The sequence below is a fragment of the Sarcophilus harrisii genome, chromosome 2 (assembly GCF_902635505.1).
Source record: "Sarcophilus harrisii chromosome 2, mSarHar1.11, whole genome shotgun sequence".
Lineage (NCBI taxonomy): Eukaryota > Metazoa > Chordata > Mammalia > Dasyuromorphia > Dasyuridae > Sarcophilus > Sarcophilus harrisii.
The window spans coordinates 214,977,344-214,993,878 of record NC_045427.1 but is presented as its reverse complement, the minus strand read 5'-3'; the positions used below and the strand labels follow the sequence as shown (position 1 = coordinate 214,993,878).

The following is a 16,535-nucleotide window of genomic DNA, read 5'->3' as shown; positions in this document are numbered from 1 at the left end:
GACTCAACCCTGGAGCTCTATGCCCTGTACCACCTAGCTGTCCATATTTGGGTTATTTAAGGAGACACACACATATGTTTGTCTATATGTATATATAAATATGTATATTTATAGATGCCTACATGTAACACACACACACACACATATATATATACACACACACATATAGTATCATATAAAGTGATTTATATTTTTTTAGAAACTATGACAGACGTGGATGGGTTGTGATTTGCATCTTTGGAAACAACTGCCATATTGATAAGAATACAACTTTAATAATATAACTAGTGTTTATATAATACTTACTATGTTCCAGGAACTGTGCTAAATGTTTTACAATTATTACTTCATTTGATCCTCACAAACCCTGGGAGGTAGGTGCTATTATTCTGTTATTATTATCCTCATTTTACAGATGAGAAAATTGAGGCATGTAGCAGTTAACCATGATTTGTTCAAGATTTGAAAGCTAGTGAGTATGGATTTAAACTCGAGATTTCCTGATTCCAGGACTGGCATTTTATTTACCGCACTACTTACCAGCTTCAACTGTTAACTTTGTCTTAATTTCTTAACATAGTCAACTTTTCAAAGCTTTGGTATTTCACCAGTACTTCTTTGTGGAGCCCATCCTTTTGCTTGTCTAGTCACAGATGCAGGTAATTTTACATATATCATTAATAGCTCCTTTTGAATTTTCATTGATTTTTTTTCCTTCTCATTTGACTTTGAGGTGGATAGAGCCATTCACAGTCAGGTTTGTTGGTTAAAAAAAAAAAAAAGGCCAATTTAGAATGCAAATTCAGAAGATCCCAGATTTCAGACTTTCAAGGGATCTCAGAGCTATATCTCCAAACAACTCATCTCAGAATGAGAATTTGCTTTACATCTGCTCCAAAAAGAATCCTGCCTTTGCTTAAATAACTTTAATGATAGGGAACTCATTGTGTCCTTGAGGGAAATCATCCTATTTTTGGAGAAGTCTAATTTTTCAGAAGCTTTTCTTGACATCAAGCCTTGTAATGTGACATTAAGTCTGGAAAAGTCAACTAGATCATATTTCAATCTTCTGAATAAACTCAAGTATGGCCGGAGTCCAGTGGTGGAAGACTTTGAACAGCCTCTGAGTTTCCTTCTAGCTCTAGCTTAAGGAGTCTCTATAATTTTCTAAAAGCAAGTAAGTGTCTGAGGTATGATTTGAACCCAAGTTTTCTTGACTTTCCATCCACTGTGTAATCAACAGAACTTGGCTACTGGTTGTCTATTGTTAGAGGCTGAAAGAGAGAAAAGCACTTCAAGTTTAGAAGACTTTATAGGAAAAGATTTCTTCACTTTAGTTTTTGTATCCCCAGTGCCCAGTATAGAGTGGGTACTTAATTAATGCTCATGTAGTTGAATTTGATATGATCTAAGTCAGTGGTTCTCAAAGTATGGTCTAGAGAATCCTGGGGATCTCTGACCCTTTTAGAGGGTCTACAAATTCAAAAATAGTTTTTATTTCCAATAAGGTAATATCTATAAATATAATCCAGATGAACAAAAATGCTTTGGAGAGATCTTCACTAATTTTTAATAGGATAAAGATACTGAAAACAAAAGTTTGAGAACCACTGATCTAAGAGATATACCATTTATTTATCTTGGTTGAACAAGGGTAGTCCAATCTAATAGTTACTGAAAACAGCCTAACTCAGCCTCCCATCACTTTGTATCTAGCAGCTATATGTTACTATATGTATACATGTCATGTTCACTGACTAGACTGTAGACTTTCTGTGGACAGGGACTGTTTTCAACTTTTGTCTTCCTATCTCTAGGTGCTAGCATAGTGCCTGGCAGAGTAGGTACTTAATAAATGCTTTTTGATTAATTAATAATTAATTGTCTCAAGGTCACTAGGGAAGCTGATGGGAAACTCTAATTAGGTACCTTTGAGCTCAAAATTCCATGACTGATGTGCAGGAAGTTCCAAAGAAAGAGTTCCTGGTGTTTACACCTTAGGTTATCATAAAGTTTAAAACAGTTTCTCACCTGGGTTCCACAAACTTTGGCCCCTTAAGGGATATGTGGATAGATGTCAAAGGTTACATGTACTTGAAAGGGGGAAAATTGCACTTAATTTTCATTAGGCTCTAAATGAATTTAGCATTTCCTTCAATTGTAAGTTGAAATCTTACATTTCTTTTTCTGAGAAGGGATCCATAGGGTCTTACTAGATTGCCAAAAGTTTCTATGATGTAAAAAGGACTAAGAATCTCTGACTTAGAGTGAGTAAGTTCTTTTTTTGGGGGGAGGTGTCAAGAGTCAATAAGCATTTATTAAACACCTATGTTGTACCAGGGACTGTACTAAGGGCTGGAGAAAACAAATGAAAAAAGAAAAGATAGTCCCTATCCTTAAGGAACTTACCCCCAAAATGGGAGAAGACAATGCACAAAAGAAAGATTAAAGGAGTGGATGGGAAATGCAGGGTGGTGGTTTGAAAAGTGGAGAAGTCATGGAAATCTAATACAAGTGCAGAGGGATGGGAAATGAGATGACTAAGAGGATGTTAGTCCTGTCCCCTTTCTCAGGAAGAGTTTATGGCTATACCCTCCAGTCATAGACACAAACCACATGAGGTGTGAGTAACAAGGCTGATTAAATCTTGCAAGATGAGGAGATTTCAAAATAATGAGTTAACCCTAAGCACGGGAGAAATTAAGGGAGTACGAAATGAGTGAAACTGGATGAGAAATTGTGCCTAATCTGTCTCCCACCCTGTGATGTTAACTGACTTCCTTTTATTCAGCCTTTGTGGAAATTTTTTTTTTAAGATAAAAAGATAGCCAGTCATTGTTTGCCTTGAAATAACTTCAGATGTGGAAGAATTTGTCTTCCTTCACATTTCTGTATACCATATTCTTCCAACTCTGGAAAAAAGGCTTCCTTCGAGTCTCATATCAAAAACCATCTCTGCAGGAGGATATTCCTGGTCTCCCCAGCTGCTGATGGAAAGGAAAGTAACTCTCCCTTCTAAGGTTACTTTGTATGTATGTATATGTATTATGTATGTACTTAATTATCTATGTGTTTCCTCCCCACCATTAGGATATAAACTCCTTAAGAGCAGGAGTTGTCTTCAATTTTTCTTTGTGAATTTCCAGCGTTTAGCATGGTACCCAGCATGGAATAATGCTAATTGACTAACTGATTGATTGATTGAATTAGAAGCCTTTGTTGCTTGGTAGGAAAGAGTTCAGTCCTGTTAGCATATGTTTTGAGAACTTAGTATCATCTCCACACTACAAAAAAAGGAATCAGGGTAAGACTTCTGTGGGGAGAGGTGGGGAGGTGACTTTAGGTTCTTGAAAGTTATATCAAGAAGAGGCACCCAAATATAAATATGAACATCCCTATTATCCTGGGAAATTCTGGTTTGATTCTATGAAAGCCTGCAGGAGCTTGTAAGGATCTACTCATTAATTCTTTCTATCTTTTGTAGCTCCAACTCTATATATATTCCCCATGGGAAACTTCTCTCTCTTTCTCTATCCTATTATCTATCTTAATTAACTTCTCCCCTTTCTTCTTAACAATTGATATGTCATGGATAGCAGAGCAGAAAGAAGCATAGCTTCTCTGGAACTTCCTCATACTTTTCCCATTCTTCCACAGCTTTTTCTGAACCCAGAGTTCATTTTCTCAGATTCATTGTCCTAGTAGCTGTCTATTCCTCCACATTTCTATCTTATAGGAGGTGTGTGTGTGTGTGTGTGTGTGTGTGTGTGTGTGTTGGTCTTCTCTAACTCCCAGGAATATCATTCTTTAATTACTTATAACCCAGAGAATTTAAAAGTTAGAAGAGATTTTAGTGATCATCTCATTCAACCTATACTTGAACATTGATCTCTTCTACTGCATCCCCAAGAACTGATCATATAGACTTTGCCTGCATTCAAGCTGCCACCCTTTCCCCCCCATTCCTTGCTCTGGGAATATAATAATCCAATCAATGGTGCCATCAATGCTCTTAGAAAAGACATTGAGATTAGCTAACCTATGCTTTTATTCACCATCTGTTATGATTGCACAGACCAAAATTCCCTTCTCCTGGCCATCACACCCTATACTATTTCCCTTTATTAAGAAGTAAGTTCCATGAGAATAGGGCCTATCGTGTTTTGAACTGGTACAAGCAGTTGTATTTTGGCCAAACACAACACAGTTCCTGGCACATGGTAAATACTTAAAAATACTTTTTTATTCATTCATTCATGCATGCATGGAGGCATTTAAACCAGATTCTGAAACTCCTTCCCTTTGCTCTTAGCTCTGCTTTCTAGGACCAAATAGAAATCTAACCCATTATCTAGAGTGATATTCTACAATGACAGTCATTCATCCAAAGGGAAAGTCAAGGATGTAGGGGAAAGACACATAAAAAGAAGAGATCATTTATAAAAGAACTAAGAATAGAAGACAGATGTCCTTGCCATTTTGGTCTATTTTAGCACTTGATATTTTCATCTCAAGGTCCTGAATTGTCCTTGACCATAACACCCCTTCCTGACCTGTATCACCAGATGTGTGTGTGTGTGTGTGTGTGTGTGTGTGTGTGTGTATGCCATTACCCCATTACTCTTCTGCCTGGATATGCCAGCTTATTAACCATCTCAGGTGAGAGGACCAGGAAAGTCCTCTTCATCAGCTAGCACAATATGGAAACCCTAGTCTAAACCACAGTGTTCCTCCTCATAGGGCAGTGCCTGGTGATCAGAGGAGCTATACAGTGTAGTCCTCAATGTGTTCTGCCAGAAGCCAAGGTCACCTACTTGTGTTCTCCATCTTTTCCTCCCTTGGTCTTCTCTCTGCCTTTGCTGAACCAGGAAGAAACAAGGAGATGAGTATGCATATGTGCACCAACACACGCGAGCACAGTCATATATCAATATATAGATTAGAGAATAGTTGGAACCATTGTACATGATTGTTCCCCAAGCCCAGCTCTTCCCAGGAACCTCTCTTGTCTCTTAAATCCTTTTTCAGCTTCCACACTTCCACATTCCATTCTATGTTGGTTGATGTGAAAAGATGAAAAACTTACAGTCAGTTTTTATACATAGCGTCATCTCTGTTAGGGGAACAGAGAGGCAGGTTATACCAGGGCAGCTTTGGAAATAGAAGGTAAAGGGGTAGTTGACCTCAACATAATTCAGATAAATGGGGTTGGAGAGGAAAGAGGATTGGGGTTCAGCTTCCCTAATGATACTCCCTTAAGAACCTGGAAGTATCAGTGGGAAATATCTAATGGTATTTCTCTGAGATAAGACTTCCTGAGGCAGCTAGAACATCCTTCCACCTAAGATCATAGATTTAAAGCTGTAAGGGGCTTTAGACACCCTGGAATCCAACTTTTTTATCTTAAACTAAGGGAACAAAGGCACAGAGAAATTAAGTGACATGCTCAGGATCACATATCAAGTAAGGGTCTGCCTTAATGGTTATGTCTGATCTCCCCATCTCCCTTCACTATTCCTGACTTGCAGGTGATTTGGGAGCTAAGTTTTGCCCATATGTACCACTAGGGAGCAGATTACAGTAACCCCAGTTTTCCATGTAAGGAAGTAGTATAGTTAATGGTGGACCTGGGACTATATCAATTACTACTTCCATTCCTTATCAGCCCTGTCCTTCCTTAATGTACCTCTCTGATCAATGTAAGCCATTTTCAATATGCATTACTACAGGAGCTCAGCTGACAGGGAGCTCAGCAACAGCCCTAAAGAGGAAGTCTCTGCTAAGGAAAGGAATTTTGGGTGGCTTTTATTCAAATGCTCAGTTTCAGACAAGGTGATGTTCCAGTTTGTCTTTAGGGACCTGGGCTTTCAATCCAGAAAAGAAAGGTTTTGGTATAGCCACCACATTGTTTCTGTGCTCTGACAGAAGGGAAGTAAAGACAGTGGGGAGTGGAAGAGGAAGAAAGAGGGGTTCATTCTCGTTCCCTTTTTCTCCACTTCAGATCCAGCTTTAGCAAGAACCTTCCCAGATATCATGTATTTATGTTTTTGCTGAAGGTCAAACTCTGGCCAAGTCATCATTAGGTAGCTAACATTTACATTAACAGCGAAAGTTTATTTTGTCTTTAAACTGTTGGACATTAACCAGGCTTCTGACTTATGTTTAATTGGATAGCTGCTGTCAACAGTAATTAGGGTCAGAACTTTCCATATATTCTTTTGTCTCAGTGCAGTAATGGCTGGTAAGATCACAGAAGGACATCTTGCCCTCTAACTTTTTGGGCACAATCTTAGGCATGGAAAGACTTGGCCTGAGTAAAAAGAGCTGAAAGTGATGAGCATCTCCCAGTTGTTGTAATAAAGGAACCACAAATGCTAAGTGGTATTCCCTCATGGAGAAATAAAAGTAGGGCTAGAAAGTTAAGGGTAGTGTACCTGAATAATAAAATATGATGTTTTTTCTCTTTCCCTTTCGATTTTATTCTGAAATCACAGAGAAATATGAGGTAGAACTGAGTAAAGATGAAAGTACAAGCAACAATTGGGAATGCCCCAAGACACACAGTATATACCATTGTCACCCCAAACATGGGAACAGCACACACAACTCTTCCCCCTTTTCCCCAAGACGTAGTTTTTCCTTTCATAGATATATACATACAAGGTTTCATAGCTGGCAAAACAAGTACACACAAGAAGAAACAGAAATACTTTTAGAATGTGGTAGCAGATGGAGAGGAAGAATGAAGTCTTGGAGCCAAGAAAACAGCAAAGATGGTTGATGAGTGAGCCTAGATTATTCAGTGAGACACAGGGTCAACATAAACTCAAAATCAGACCTTCCCTCCCCACAGCTTTTGCTTGTTTTATGTCTCCTTCCTCACATCCCAAGCTAGGCCTGCTATTCTCAGATAAGGCTTCAATGTCCTGAGCAGGACTTGACCCTTATCCTACTGGCATCCTCCTCCTGCTTCTGGTGTCCCACACACTTTGAGTTATTTAGAGACAGGAGCTGAAGTCCAACTTTAGAGTTACCCCCTCCTCATTCACCTAGAGGAAGACTGTGTCCATTAGGTCCAAGTATGACTCTGAACAATCCTTAGTCCTGGTTGAAAATTGGGGTCAAGGTGCACATGTGTGTGAAAGAACCCTATTTTAGGGAAAGGGACTGAAGAAATTAGATTCCAGGTCCCAATTTCCTCAGGGTTAGGGCATAACTCTGAAAATTCTGATTTTCTTTAAAAAGTTTCAGCACAGAGCAAAGTGTATGGTGATGGGAAGTCAGGGCAGAAGTTAAGGGGAAAACCCCAACATATTTCTTTCTAATGGTGGGGATTCCCATACTTACTGCTATATTTTCCAAACTCATTTTGCACACATGCCTGTACACCATGCTCAGGCACATCACCACTGCACACACCACTTCTGTGAGCACACTCCCCACTCTTTCTCCACTCCCCCCATGCAGTTATACCCAACATCCCCCTGGTTCCAGGAAGAAGAGTGAGGTACCTGACTTCTGCAGGGTCCCCACTGGAATAGAAGGATTATTAGTAAGAAGGCCAGGTAATCAAGGATAAAACATCTGCCTTACATTTCCCACCCCTAGCCAATAAGGAAGCCAGGGCCCCATGAGTGTTACCATTGGGTAGAAATAACAGAAACCCCTGTGGAACCCACAGAAAAGAGCAGTAAAAGTGGTAACAGAAAGAATAAGTTAAGAAAGAATGGCTGGCACTACGTTCAACAGACAAAGGTAGGAGTGATGGGATATAAGGGGGAAAAATTCAAGACTTCAGTTTTCTAGAACTCAAACCCAAGATTAAAAATGTGGATCTTGACCAGTTCCCTGTTTGATATAGGAATGATTTGACTTAAATATCCTTGAAATATAAGTATTTGTAATTAACAGAAATGAACAACACCCATAGCCAGCTTGAATGTGTGTGTGTCTTTATGTGTGTGTATTTATATGTGTTTACATACGTGGATGCGTGTATATAAACTAGCTTCATTTAGGAAGAATTTCATAGGATTTCAAATTTGATCATATTTTGCAGGGAGAAGCTGAAGATGAAAGCCATCTCCAGAAGGCCAAGTTTTCAAAGTCGTCTCTTGTGGATCATCTGATTTTTATATTAGAGTGTATATTCTTTCATTCACTAGAAGCATCATTCATGTATTTGGGGACACTTCCAAATATATCTGAGTGAAGATGGACAATATGAGGACATGAATTTCCATTTCCACAAGGAAGATGGAAAAGTCCTAGGCCCAATTAATATTAGCAGAGTGTTAATGATGAGATTAAGTGGATAAAGTAGATGATGAAAAGAGAAAGTTTCAGGGACAGTTTGGGGACCTAGATATTAGGTATTTCCTAGGATTGGGAGAACCATCAATTCATTGGTTCTGAGGATTTTAGGAGACAGGAAGAAATAGACACCCCCTGGTTTTAGGAAAAAGACTAGAAATAAAGAAAGAGACATTCAGAAGAAAGTTAGGGAGTGTCAGAATGATTGACTATTAAATAAACAAATGAGTTAAAATAGGCCCTGAGGACAAACAAGTGAGTGAGCCTGTGGTGGCCAGAAGGGGAATGCCAGTAATATTTATAGTACTAGGTAGCTACAGAAGAGAGGAAAGATTGAGAAGAAATCTGAGACCAGAGTTTGGGCAAAGTGGGGTCAAAAGAAACTAGTGTATTACTAGGGTGAATGGGTTCTTATGAAAGTGTTTTCATTTGGGGGGATAGGGAATCAGATCTCTGACTTAACTGATATAGAGAGAGGATTGGTATTGGGACCTTGAGGTCCTAATGAAGAAACTCCCTACTTATTAGGTGAACCTTGTTCTGCAATGTACAGTTTTAAAGAATTGTCAGGGCGAGATTGTGACTTATTCAAAGTCACATAGGATATATCATAGGTAGGACTTGAACACAGGTTTTCCTGATTCTAAGGCTATTCCTCTATCCACTATGCCAGCATGCCTCCTAGAATATGTTTATTATCTCTTTAACTTTTGTATGCCCTTCTTGATGGCAGGGACAATGTCTTAGTACCCATTTGGATCCCTAATACCTAATTTGGTTGGATTGGGTCAGCTTGAATGTGTGTGTGTGTGTGTGTGTGTGTGTGTATGTAGGGTTCCTAGAGAATTTTCATGGTATTATGTCTCTTACTACTAAAAAAAAAAACCAGTGCCTGAATCCACCCTGCCCCTGCTGCCACAAGTTCTGTTATCTGTTGCCAATATGCCACTGGTTTGGACTTTGGCAAGGTTTGTCTGAAGAATTCCAGGAACAGGTCTGGATAACCAAACAGTAGGAATGATGAAGCCATTGAGGTTGTGATCAATCTTTAGGATGACAGAGACCAAAGAATTTTCTCAGATTTCTCTAAACAGGACCCTGAGTTCAAAGAGAGCTTCAGTGTCTCTGGCTAGTGATCTGTTTCACTTGCATGACCATGGATGGGAAAGTAAAGAAATGCCCCAAGAGGAACTCACCATATTAGTCTTGTTTCACTGTCCAAGCTAAAAGAAGATAAGACAGCAATGAGATCTATTACACTGGTGAAGACACAGGTTTCCCTACATTTCTTGAAGGCTTTCTTCCCCCCCTTCCCTCCAGGAAACAACGACTTCACATCCCAGTAGGAATGTGTGCCTCCATCACACCCACTTTTAAAAGAGGAAAATGGAAGGATAGGTAAATGGAATGATTTACTCAGGGTCACACAAATAGTAAATATCATAGCAAGGATTTGAACTTAGCTCTTATCTCATTAAAAAATTGGCTTTAAAGAAAAGCTATGAGAACCTTCATTTCAAAGGTAAATGGGACAGATCACTCCCCCAATTCAGAAATGAAAAGAAGAAACAAAGCTATAGAAAGCCAGGTGTTTCAAGACCACATGTCCAGAGATGAAGATGAGATGTGCTCTCATTTCTCCCATTCTTTGGACCACACTTGACTACAAACTCTTCTTCAGAGTCTCAGCTTCCTCCTAATTTGAGCCAATGCCTTTGGCCCTAGAACTTCCTCTGCCCCAGTAGAGCACTTTGTGGATACAGAAGTTGATCTATCCCTCAAGATCCCTGAACTCTAAAGAGCCTGGTTTCTCTTGGATGAGTCCTTTTTTTTTTTTTAACTCTCTTTAAATTTTTGCTTTCATTTCCTCCCCAATTAATTTTTATATATTTTGGATTTATTTTTCTATGTATTCATTGTTTTCACCAAATAGAATATAAACTCTTCAAGGACAGAGATTATCCTGTTTCTCCATTTATATTTCCAGTACAGTGCTCGGCACTTTTTTTTTTTTTTGGACCAGACCTATGATATTCTTGGTATAAGGAACTCCCAAGGAAGAGGCTCCCTCTATCAATGCAGATCAGCAATTATTCTGTTACTTCTGATTGTTGGCAGTCAGTATCCTTGACTCTAAAGCTGCTCTGTTACATCAGGCTGCCTGATACACAGTGATAAATCACTTCATCACTGCTCATTGAATTGACATGAATTCTCCTGTTTCTTCCCAGTGCCTTAGTGAAACCCAGAGAGCTGGGACTATCCAACCATGCCCAGTTCACTTTGCCAGGAGCTTGTTGCTCTGTAGCCTCAGTTTTCCTTGGCTTATTTCCTTTCTGTCCCAGTAGAAGAACAAAAATCCTACTCCAGGAAAATTTCACCATGGTAACTTGACTGTCCCACTTCTTCTCTCATTATTCTCACTTAAGAGTTATTTCACTCATTTCTCACCTCTGATCCCTTCTACTTAGACTGCTTTCTCTTTTTTAAAGACCTTTATCTCAGGTTAGAGGTCACCCTGAAGAAGAAATCTCTCCAGGTCTCAATAAAGGCTTCAGAATTGGCAATCAGGCAAAAGCTGGAAAGAGCCTATCTGGGACTCTCCCTTACTTCCATGGCAAGTGACTTCCATGGGAGTGGGGTAGGAGCACAGTGGAGGAGTGCTAGGTCCCCTTTTAGCACTGCCAAATCAAGGATAGGCCATTAGAAGGGATCTGAGACAAGATTCCTTATGTTACAGATGAGAAAACTGAGGTTTAGGGAGGAGAAATCATTTTAAGTAGTTAGTACTACTCTTAGGGAGATGATAGGAGCAGAGATGGAGAGCTGCAAGGGACCTTAGAAGGTGTAAGGTCATAGTGTCATCAGCTTGAAGCTGAAGGGACATGAGAAATCATTTAACCCAATTCCCTCATTTTACAGATGAGGAGTCAGGACCCAGAGTGGGCAGGTGACTTGCCCCAAATCACACAGGTAGTAACTGAAAAAGCCAACATTTGGGCTCAGGTCCTTCAACTTCCACAGGTGTGTGCATGAACATACAGCCTCTCACTCACACACATACACACACAACCTGAGGCTGTGGGGTGATACCTTGAGGTCAGGGAGCACTGGCTGTTGTTGTCACCCTGTCCCAGATCGTTGTCACTGTGATAAAAGTCCTCCTCCTCCTCCTCCTCCTCTTCTTCTGCCCTGGGAGTGGCCATATGAAGATGGGAGGGGGACAGGTTGGAGCTTTGATTTTGACCTGTCTATGAGGGTCAGAGACTCTTTTCCCTCTCCCCCACCTTAGACTACCCACTCTTACCATACGAGAAAGTTCTGCTGAGATACATGGGGAACCTTGCTTTTTTATCTCCTACCTAGAAACTATCCCTCCCACCTCCTTCCTCTCTCTCCCTCCCCCCAAAGGAGCAAGGGAAGAGTTGGTTTGGATTTCACTCTCCTTTTTCTAAGCAAGATGACATTAGAATTGTCCAAGAGAAAATGTTTTTGTCTTAATTTTAAAGACTTCCAAGTTTGTAATCCATCAGTGGATTCTTCAGACCTCTCAGGACACTTAAAATCAAAGAGTGTTAGAACTTAGAAGGATCTTAGAATCAAATCTCCATGTACAGGTGAAGAAACTAAGACCAACAACAGTTACATGACTTGTTCAATGTCACAGAGCATTTAATAGCAGAGCCAGGATTTGAGCTCAGCTCAGATTTCCTGCCTCCCTCATTCTACCATGCCATCCTACCTTCCAGAAGTTCTTATACTCAATCTGAAACCATAATTCATGTTTTCCTTTTGGTGGAGATGGATACCCTTTGCAAATGATTCTTTATAAAAGTGTAGATGGTCATTAAGTAAGTCCTCACTGAACTTTTCTCAGTTGAATTCATGAGATCATAGATTTAGATCTGGAAGAGACCTAGGAAGTCAACTAGGCCAGTTGTATTATTTTGTAGATGAGGAAGCAGAAGCTCAGAGAAATTAAATGACTTGACTAGTCATACAGGCAGCAGGTTGCAGAGAACCAGGATTTGAACCCAGGTCTCCAACTACAAATCCAGTGCTCTTTTCAGTGTACCATGCAACCTTTCTCTTCTTGACCTTCCTGTCCCTTGATCACTTCTCTTTGGTCTACAATGGATCAAAGGATGACTGGGGTCCAGGAGGAGCCCAAAGCACAGTTACAGATGTGCTTCAGGCTCATGTTACTTCAATACTTATCCTTAACTCCATGTAATAGGTTTTGCTGCTTCTACTATAGCAACAATTAGCATCATTCATCATCTCCTTTCCCCCTTGTTCTTTTAGAAATAGATGGTATGGAAGGGGGGGAAGCAGAGAGAGAGAAGACTATGGCCATAGATAGGATCACATTATCTTTTCTAGATGTTACTAAGTTAGAATTTGTTTCACATGACTTAGTCTATGATATAAAGATTGGCTAAGTAAGTGTAGACCTGAATTAAAACCTATCTTCAAACTTTAAGATCTGAGAAAATTTTAGAAATACCTGCTTACTCATTGTCATTCCCTATGCTCGTTTCAAATCATCCTTAATTATTCACAAAGACCATTTCCCCCAAGGATCTTTTAGATAACATTTAGGATCATAGCATTTAGAATAAGAAGAAACCTTGGAAATCATTTATTCCATCTGAATCCATTTTACATTGTGGAAAATGAGGTCCAGATAGGGCAAATAAGTTATCCAGGATCATATGAGTATAAGTAACAAAGCCAAGATTTAAACCGATTTGGCCAATTTTTCTCCCTTTGTAAGAATGATTGATTTTTTTCCCTGAGGCAATTGGGGTTAAGTGACTTGCCCAGGGTCACACAGCTAGGAAGTGTTAAGTGTCTGGGGCCAGATCTGAACTCAGGTTCTTCTGACTTCAGGGCTAGTGCTCTATCCACTGCACCACCTAGCTGCCCCTAATGATTGATCTTCGAAAAAAATTAAGTCAATCAATCCTGACTTCATATGCTGCCTAGTTAGTGCAAAGAAGACTTCCTCCTTTGAAAAAAACATGGCAAAAAGTCCCAGGATCACAGATTTAGAGCTTAGTAGACCCTCAGAGTTCATCTGATCTAATGCCCTTATTTTATAGATAAGAAACTGAAGAGTATGGAGATTAAGTGACTTGCCTAGGATCATACAGGTAGAAAGAATAGTTATTATTTTAATCCATTCCAAATATTGGGCTCTTTCCATCATGTGGCCTCCTAGTACACATCATTTAGGAATTTACTTGTACTTGATTACATAGGCTCTTCTACCTTCAAATGTTCCTGGCACACAGTAAGCACTTAATAAAAATTAATTGATTCATAATATTTGAAGATTAAGATACTCTTTTGTTGAACTCTTAGAGATGTCATGAAGCTGCCATAAAATCATAAGATCAGAGGTCTAGACACGGGAGAGACCTTAAAGATAATTTTAACACTGAGGAAACAGTATATTTAAAAGTATATTCAGTGGATGCCAGTTATCAGATGTAGAAGGGGAGACTCAGAAGATGCAAAATACTTTCCCTTCACATCTCATCACCTCTGAGAATGAACTTTAAAGTAGGACTTTTTTTCCTTCCTTTATTTCATCTTTCACTTCAGAATTCTGAGATTCCTTTTGCTTTCTAAGTATTGTTTTATGAAAACTATTTTTGCAGGTAGTTTCTTCCTTTCCCTGAAGAAAAGTCAAGGCTAGTTAGGGCTTTAGCAAGTTACTTGGGGCTACTCTGATTCCTTGGGGTCTCTGTAGATATTTCTGACCTTTGAATTTGCCCTTTGCCTTCCAACTAGTCCAGTGGCATGTAGTCAGCTAATGGTCTAACTTTGCTGGAAGAGGTTCCTGCTAACTAACATTGGTAACCCTATTATCAGTCAAGTCTGAAGCAATTTTCCTTGAAGTACAACTCTGACCTATGCACTGCCTATGAAGAGGAAGGTGTGACTCCTGATTAACTAAGAGGCCTCTGAGCCAAAGGCACTCAGCACCCCAATAAGTGGGCAAAGGATGTAGAGCAACTTCAGAAGAGAAGTTTGAGAAAGAGGCAGCAATATCTTCCAGTAGTCTCTTTACCTTTGCCTACTTTCACTTGCCCACTTTCATGAGTACACAATGTCTTCATCTTAGTGGTCTCTCAGCCAATCAGGAATTCACACCTTCTTCATACACAGCCTACAGGTTATAGGACTGTCTTTTAGGGAAAACCATTCCAGATTGGAGCAGGAGTAGGATTACAATGAAAACACTGACTTCTCACTCACGGCTAGTGTTCTCTGCCCTGTCATCCTCATCCTTGCATCCTTTCTTCTTTCAACTCCTGTATTGCTTTTAAAAGGAGAAGGCAATTCTGAATTTGAGTAAAAAGGAAGGAAAGGCCCAGATTAGTCTGATAATAGAGAGTGCCCATGGACTGGTACTAGTGGACATCAGACATGGTCCTAATGTGGCATTTTTTTAATTTTTAAATTTTTTTAATTTTGGAAAAAAATTATTTTATCGGAGTTTTTTACCTTCCTTTTCTGGGAAATCACTATTTATTCACTGTAGGCAAATTCCTCAAAGGCACGTCCTGTTTTGTTTTTTTTAATTTAGGGGTTAGCACTATGCCTGACATACGGGAGGCATGTAATAAATTCTTGCTGAATCATACTGGATCTTAGACTAATGGTGTAAGGAGAACAGAAGAAATGAGATGACTAGGAAGAGACCCTGGAAATTTAACCAAGGAAAAGAGGATTTTTTAAATAAAGTGAATGATTTTTGAAAACTTTGGTAAGGTTACCCCAAGCACCATAGAAAGTACTACTCTTCCATAAGCAGGGTTCATTGTTTTGTTTCTAGAGTTGGGTGATTTTCTCATTGTTGAGTGGACAGGAAGTACCTGGGAATTGGTTCTGCCCAAGAAGGAGCCTGAAGTAAAGATTTATCCCAATTCTGGAAACCATAAGTTGTCTCTTTCTTTCCTACTCACACATTCCTGTTGTGGCTTGGGGCACTTAAGATCCCAGTGCACAACTTTCCATATTGGGAAAGCAAATCTAGAATTTCTTCTAAATTCAGGATAAGAGAGAAAATTAACTTTTTTTTTTTTCTGTGAGACTCTTGCCCTCTTTTGACCAATTCACTTCCTATAAGGCACACAATTTTCAGTTGACTTTTGAAGATTGAAATTGTCGATGTGGAACTGCCTTGCTCTTCTTGTTCATCTCTTCTCAAGTGCCTCCTATAATAATATGTATGTATCTGTTTAGCTTGTGAAATTCTTTGCTTACATTATTTCATCTGAGCCTTGCAACAGTTCTGATAGTTAAGGTGGGCATTAATATTCCTATTTTATGGGTATGGCTACTGAAGTTCAGAGAGGGTCATTCACCCAAGGTCATACAGCTTATAAGCAAAAGAGCCAGGACTGTAAGGGAAGTGTTGGAATTGAGTAAGTGTAAATAATAATTGTTTCTGTTTTGGCCAGAAATCCTAAGGGTCTTCCCATTCAGACTGATTTTTTTTGTTGTTGACTAGATAAAATAGGCCATCCTTTGGCTCAATTTTACCTAGCCTTAATCACTTAAAAAAGGGCTTTGATCTTAGCTTTAAAAAGCCAAGTTCTCCCACTACATCTGGTGCCATCTTTAAGTATCCTAATTGTTATCTGGCCCCTAGACCCAGATGGCTCTGGGAGAAAGTGAGGCAGGTGACCTTGCCCCGCCCTCCCTCACTTAAATCCAATTCATGTGCATGTCAGGGCATCCCCTCCTGATGCCATGGTCATCTTTGACAATGAAGGACTAATGACAACAGTTGCCTCTAAGCCTCTATACCATTTAAGAGTGTGAGGGAATCTGAGGGCATTTCAAATCCAGGCTCTCCTCTATCCATAAAAGACGCTGCTAGTGCAATTACATACTGGCATGTGCCTCCCCCAGGGAAGGGGATCAGTAAGGGTGCCCAATTCTTGGTGTCATTTGGGTAGCCAGGGAGCCACCCCATGCACATATTGGAAAGCCCCCATCCTAGCACAGCTGCCTTCTTATTACCTCCGAAAACTCTTCTCCCCAGGCTGACGGGAACCACGGTGGGAACCTGGGAGCAGGCCATCTGTCTCTTGGCTGTCCTTCTCTTCCCCTTGTAGAGAGTCATCCCCCAGGAACTCGCCCTCATTCCAGGAGCCCACGGTGCCATCAGCTGCCTGGTACCAGACCTCCACACATATGCTGGT

General features: G+C 39.9%; 1 protein-coding gene across 1 annotated transcript in view; it reads right to left on the bottom strand.

Moving 5' to 3' along the window:
• OTOF (otoferlin) overlaps positions 1–16,535 on the bottom strand; it is a 165,403-nt gene that overhangs the window by 83,085 nt on the left and 65,783 nt on the right. The window contains exon 5 of the mRNA XM_012547421.2: positions 16,354–16,535. Coding sequence (XP_012402875.1) covers positions 16,354–16,535 — 182 coding nt within the window. The remainder of the gene's footprint in view (positions 1–16,353) is intronic.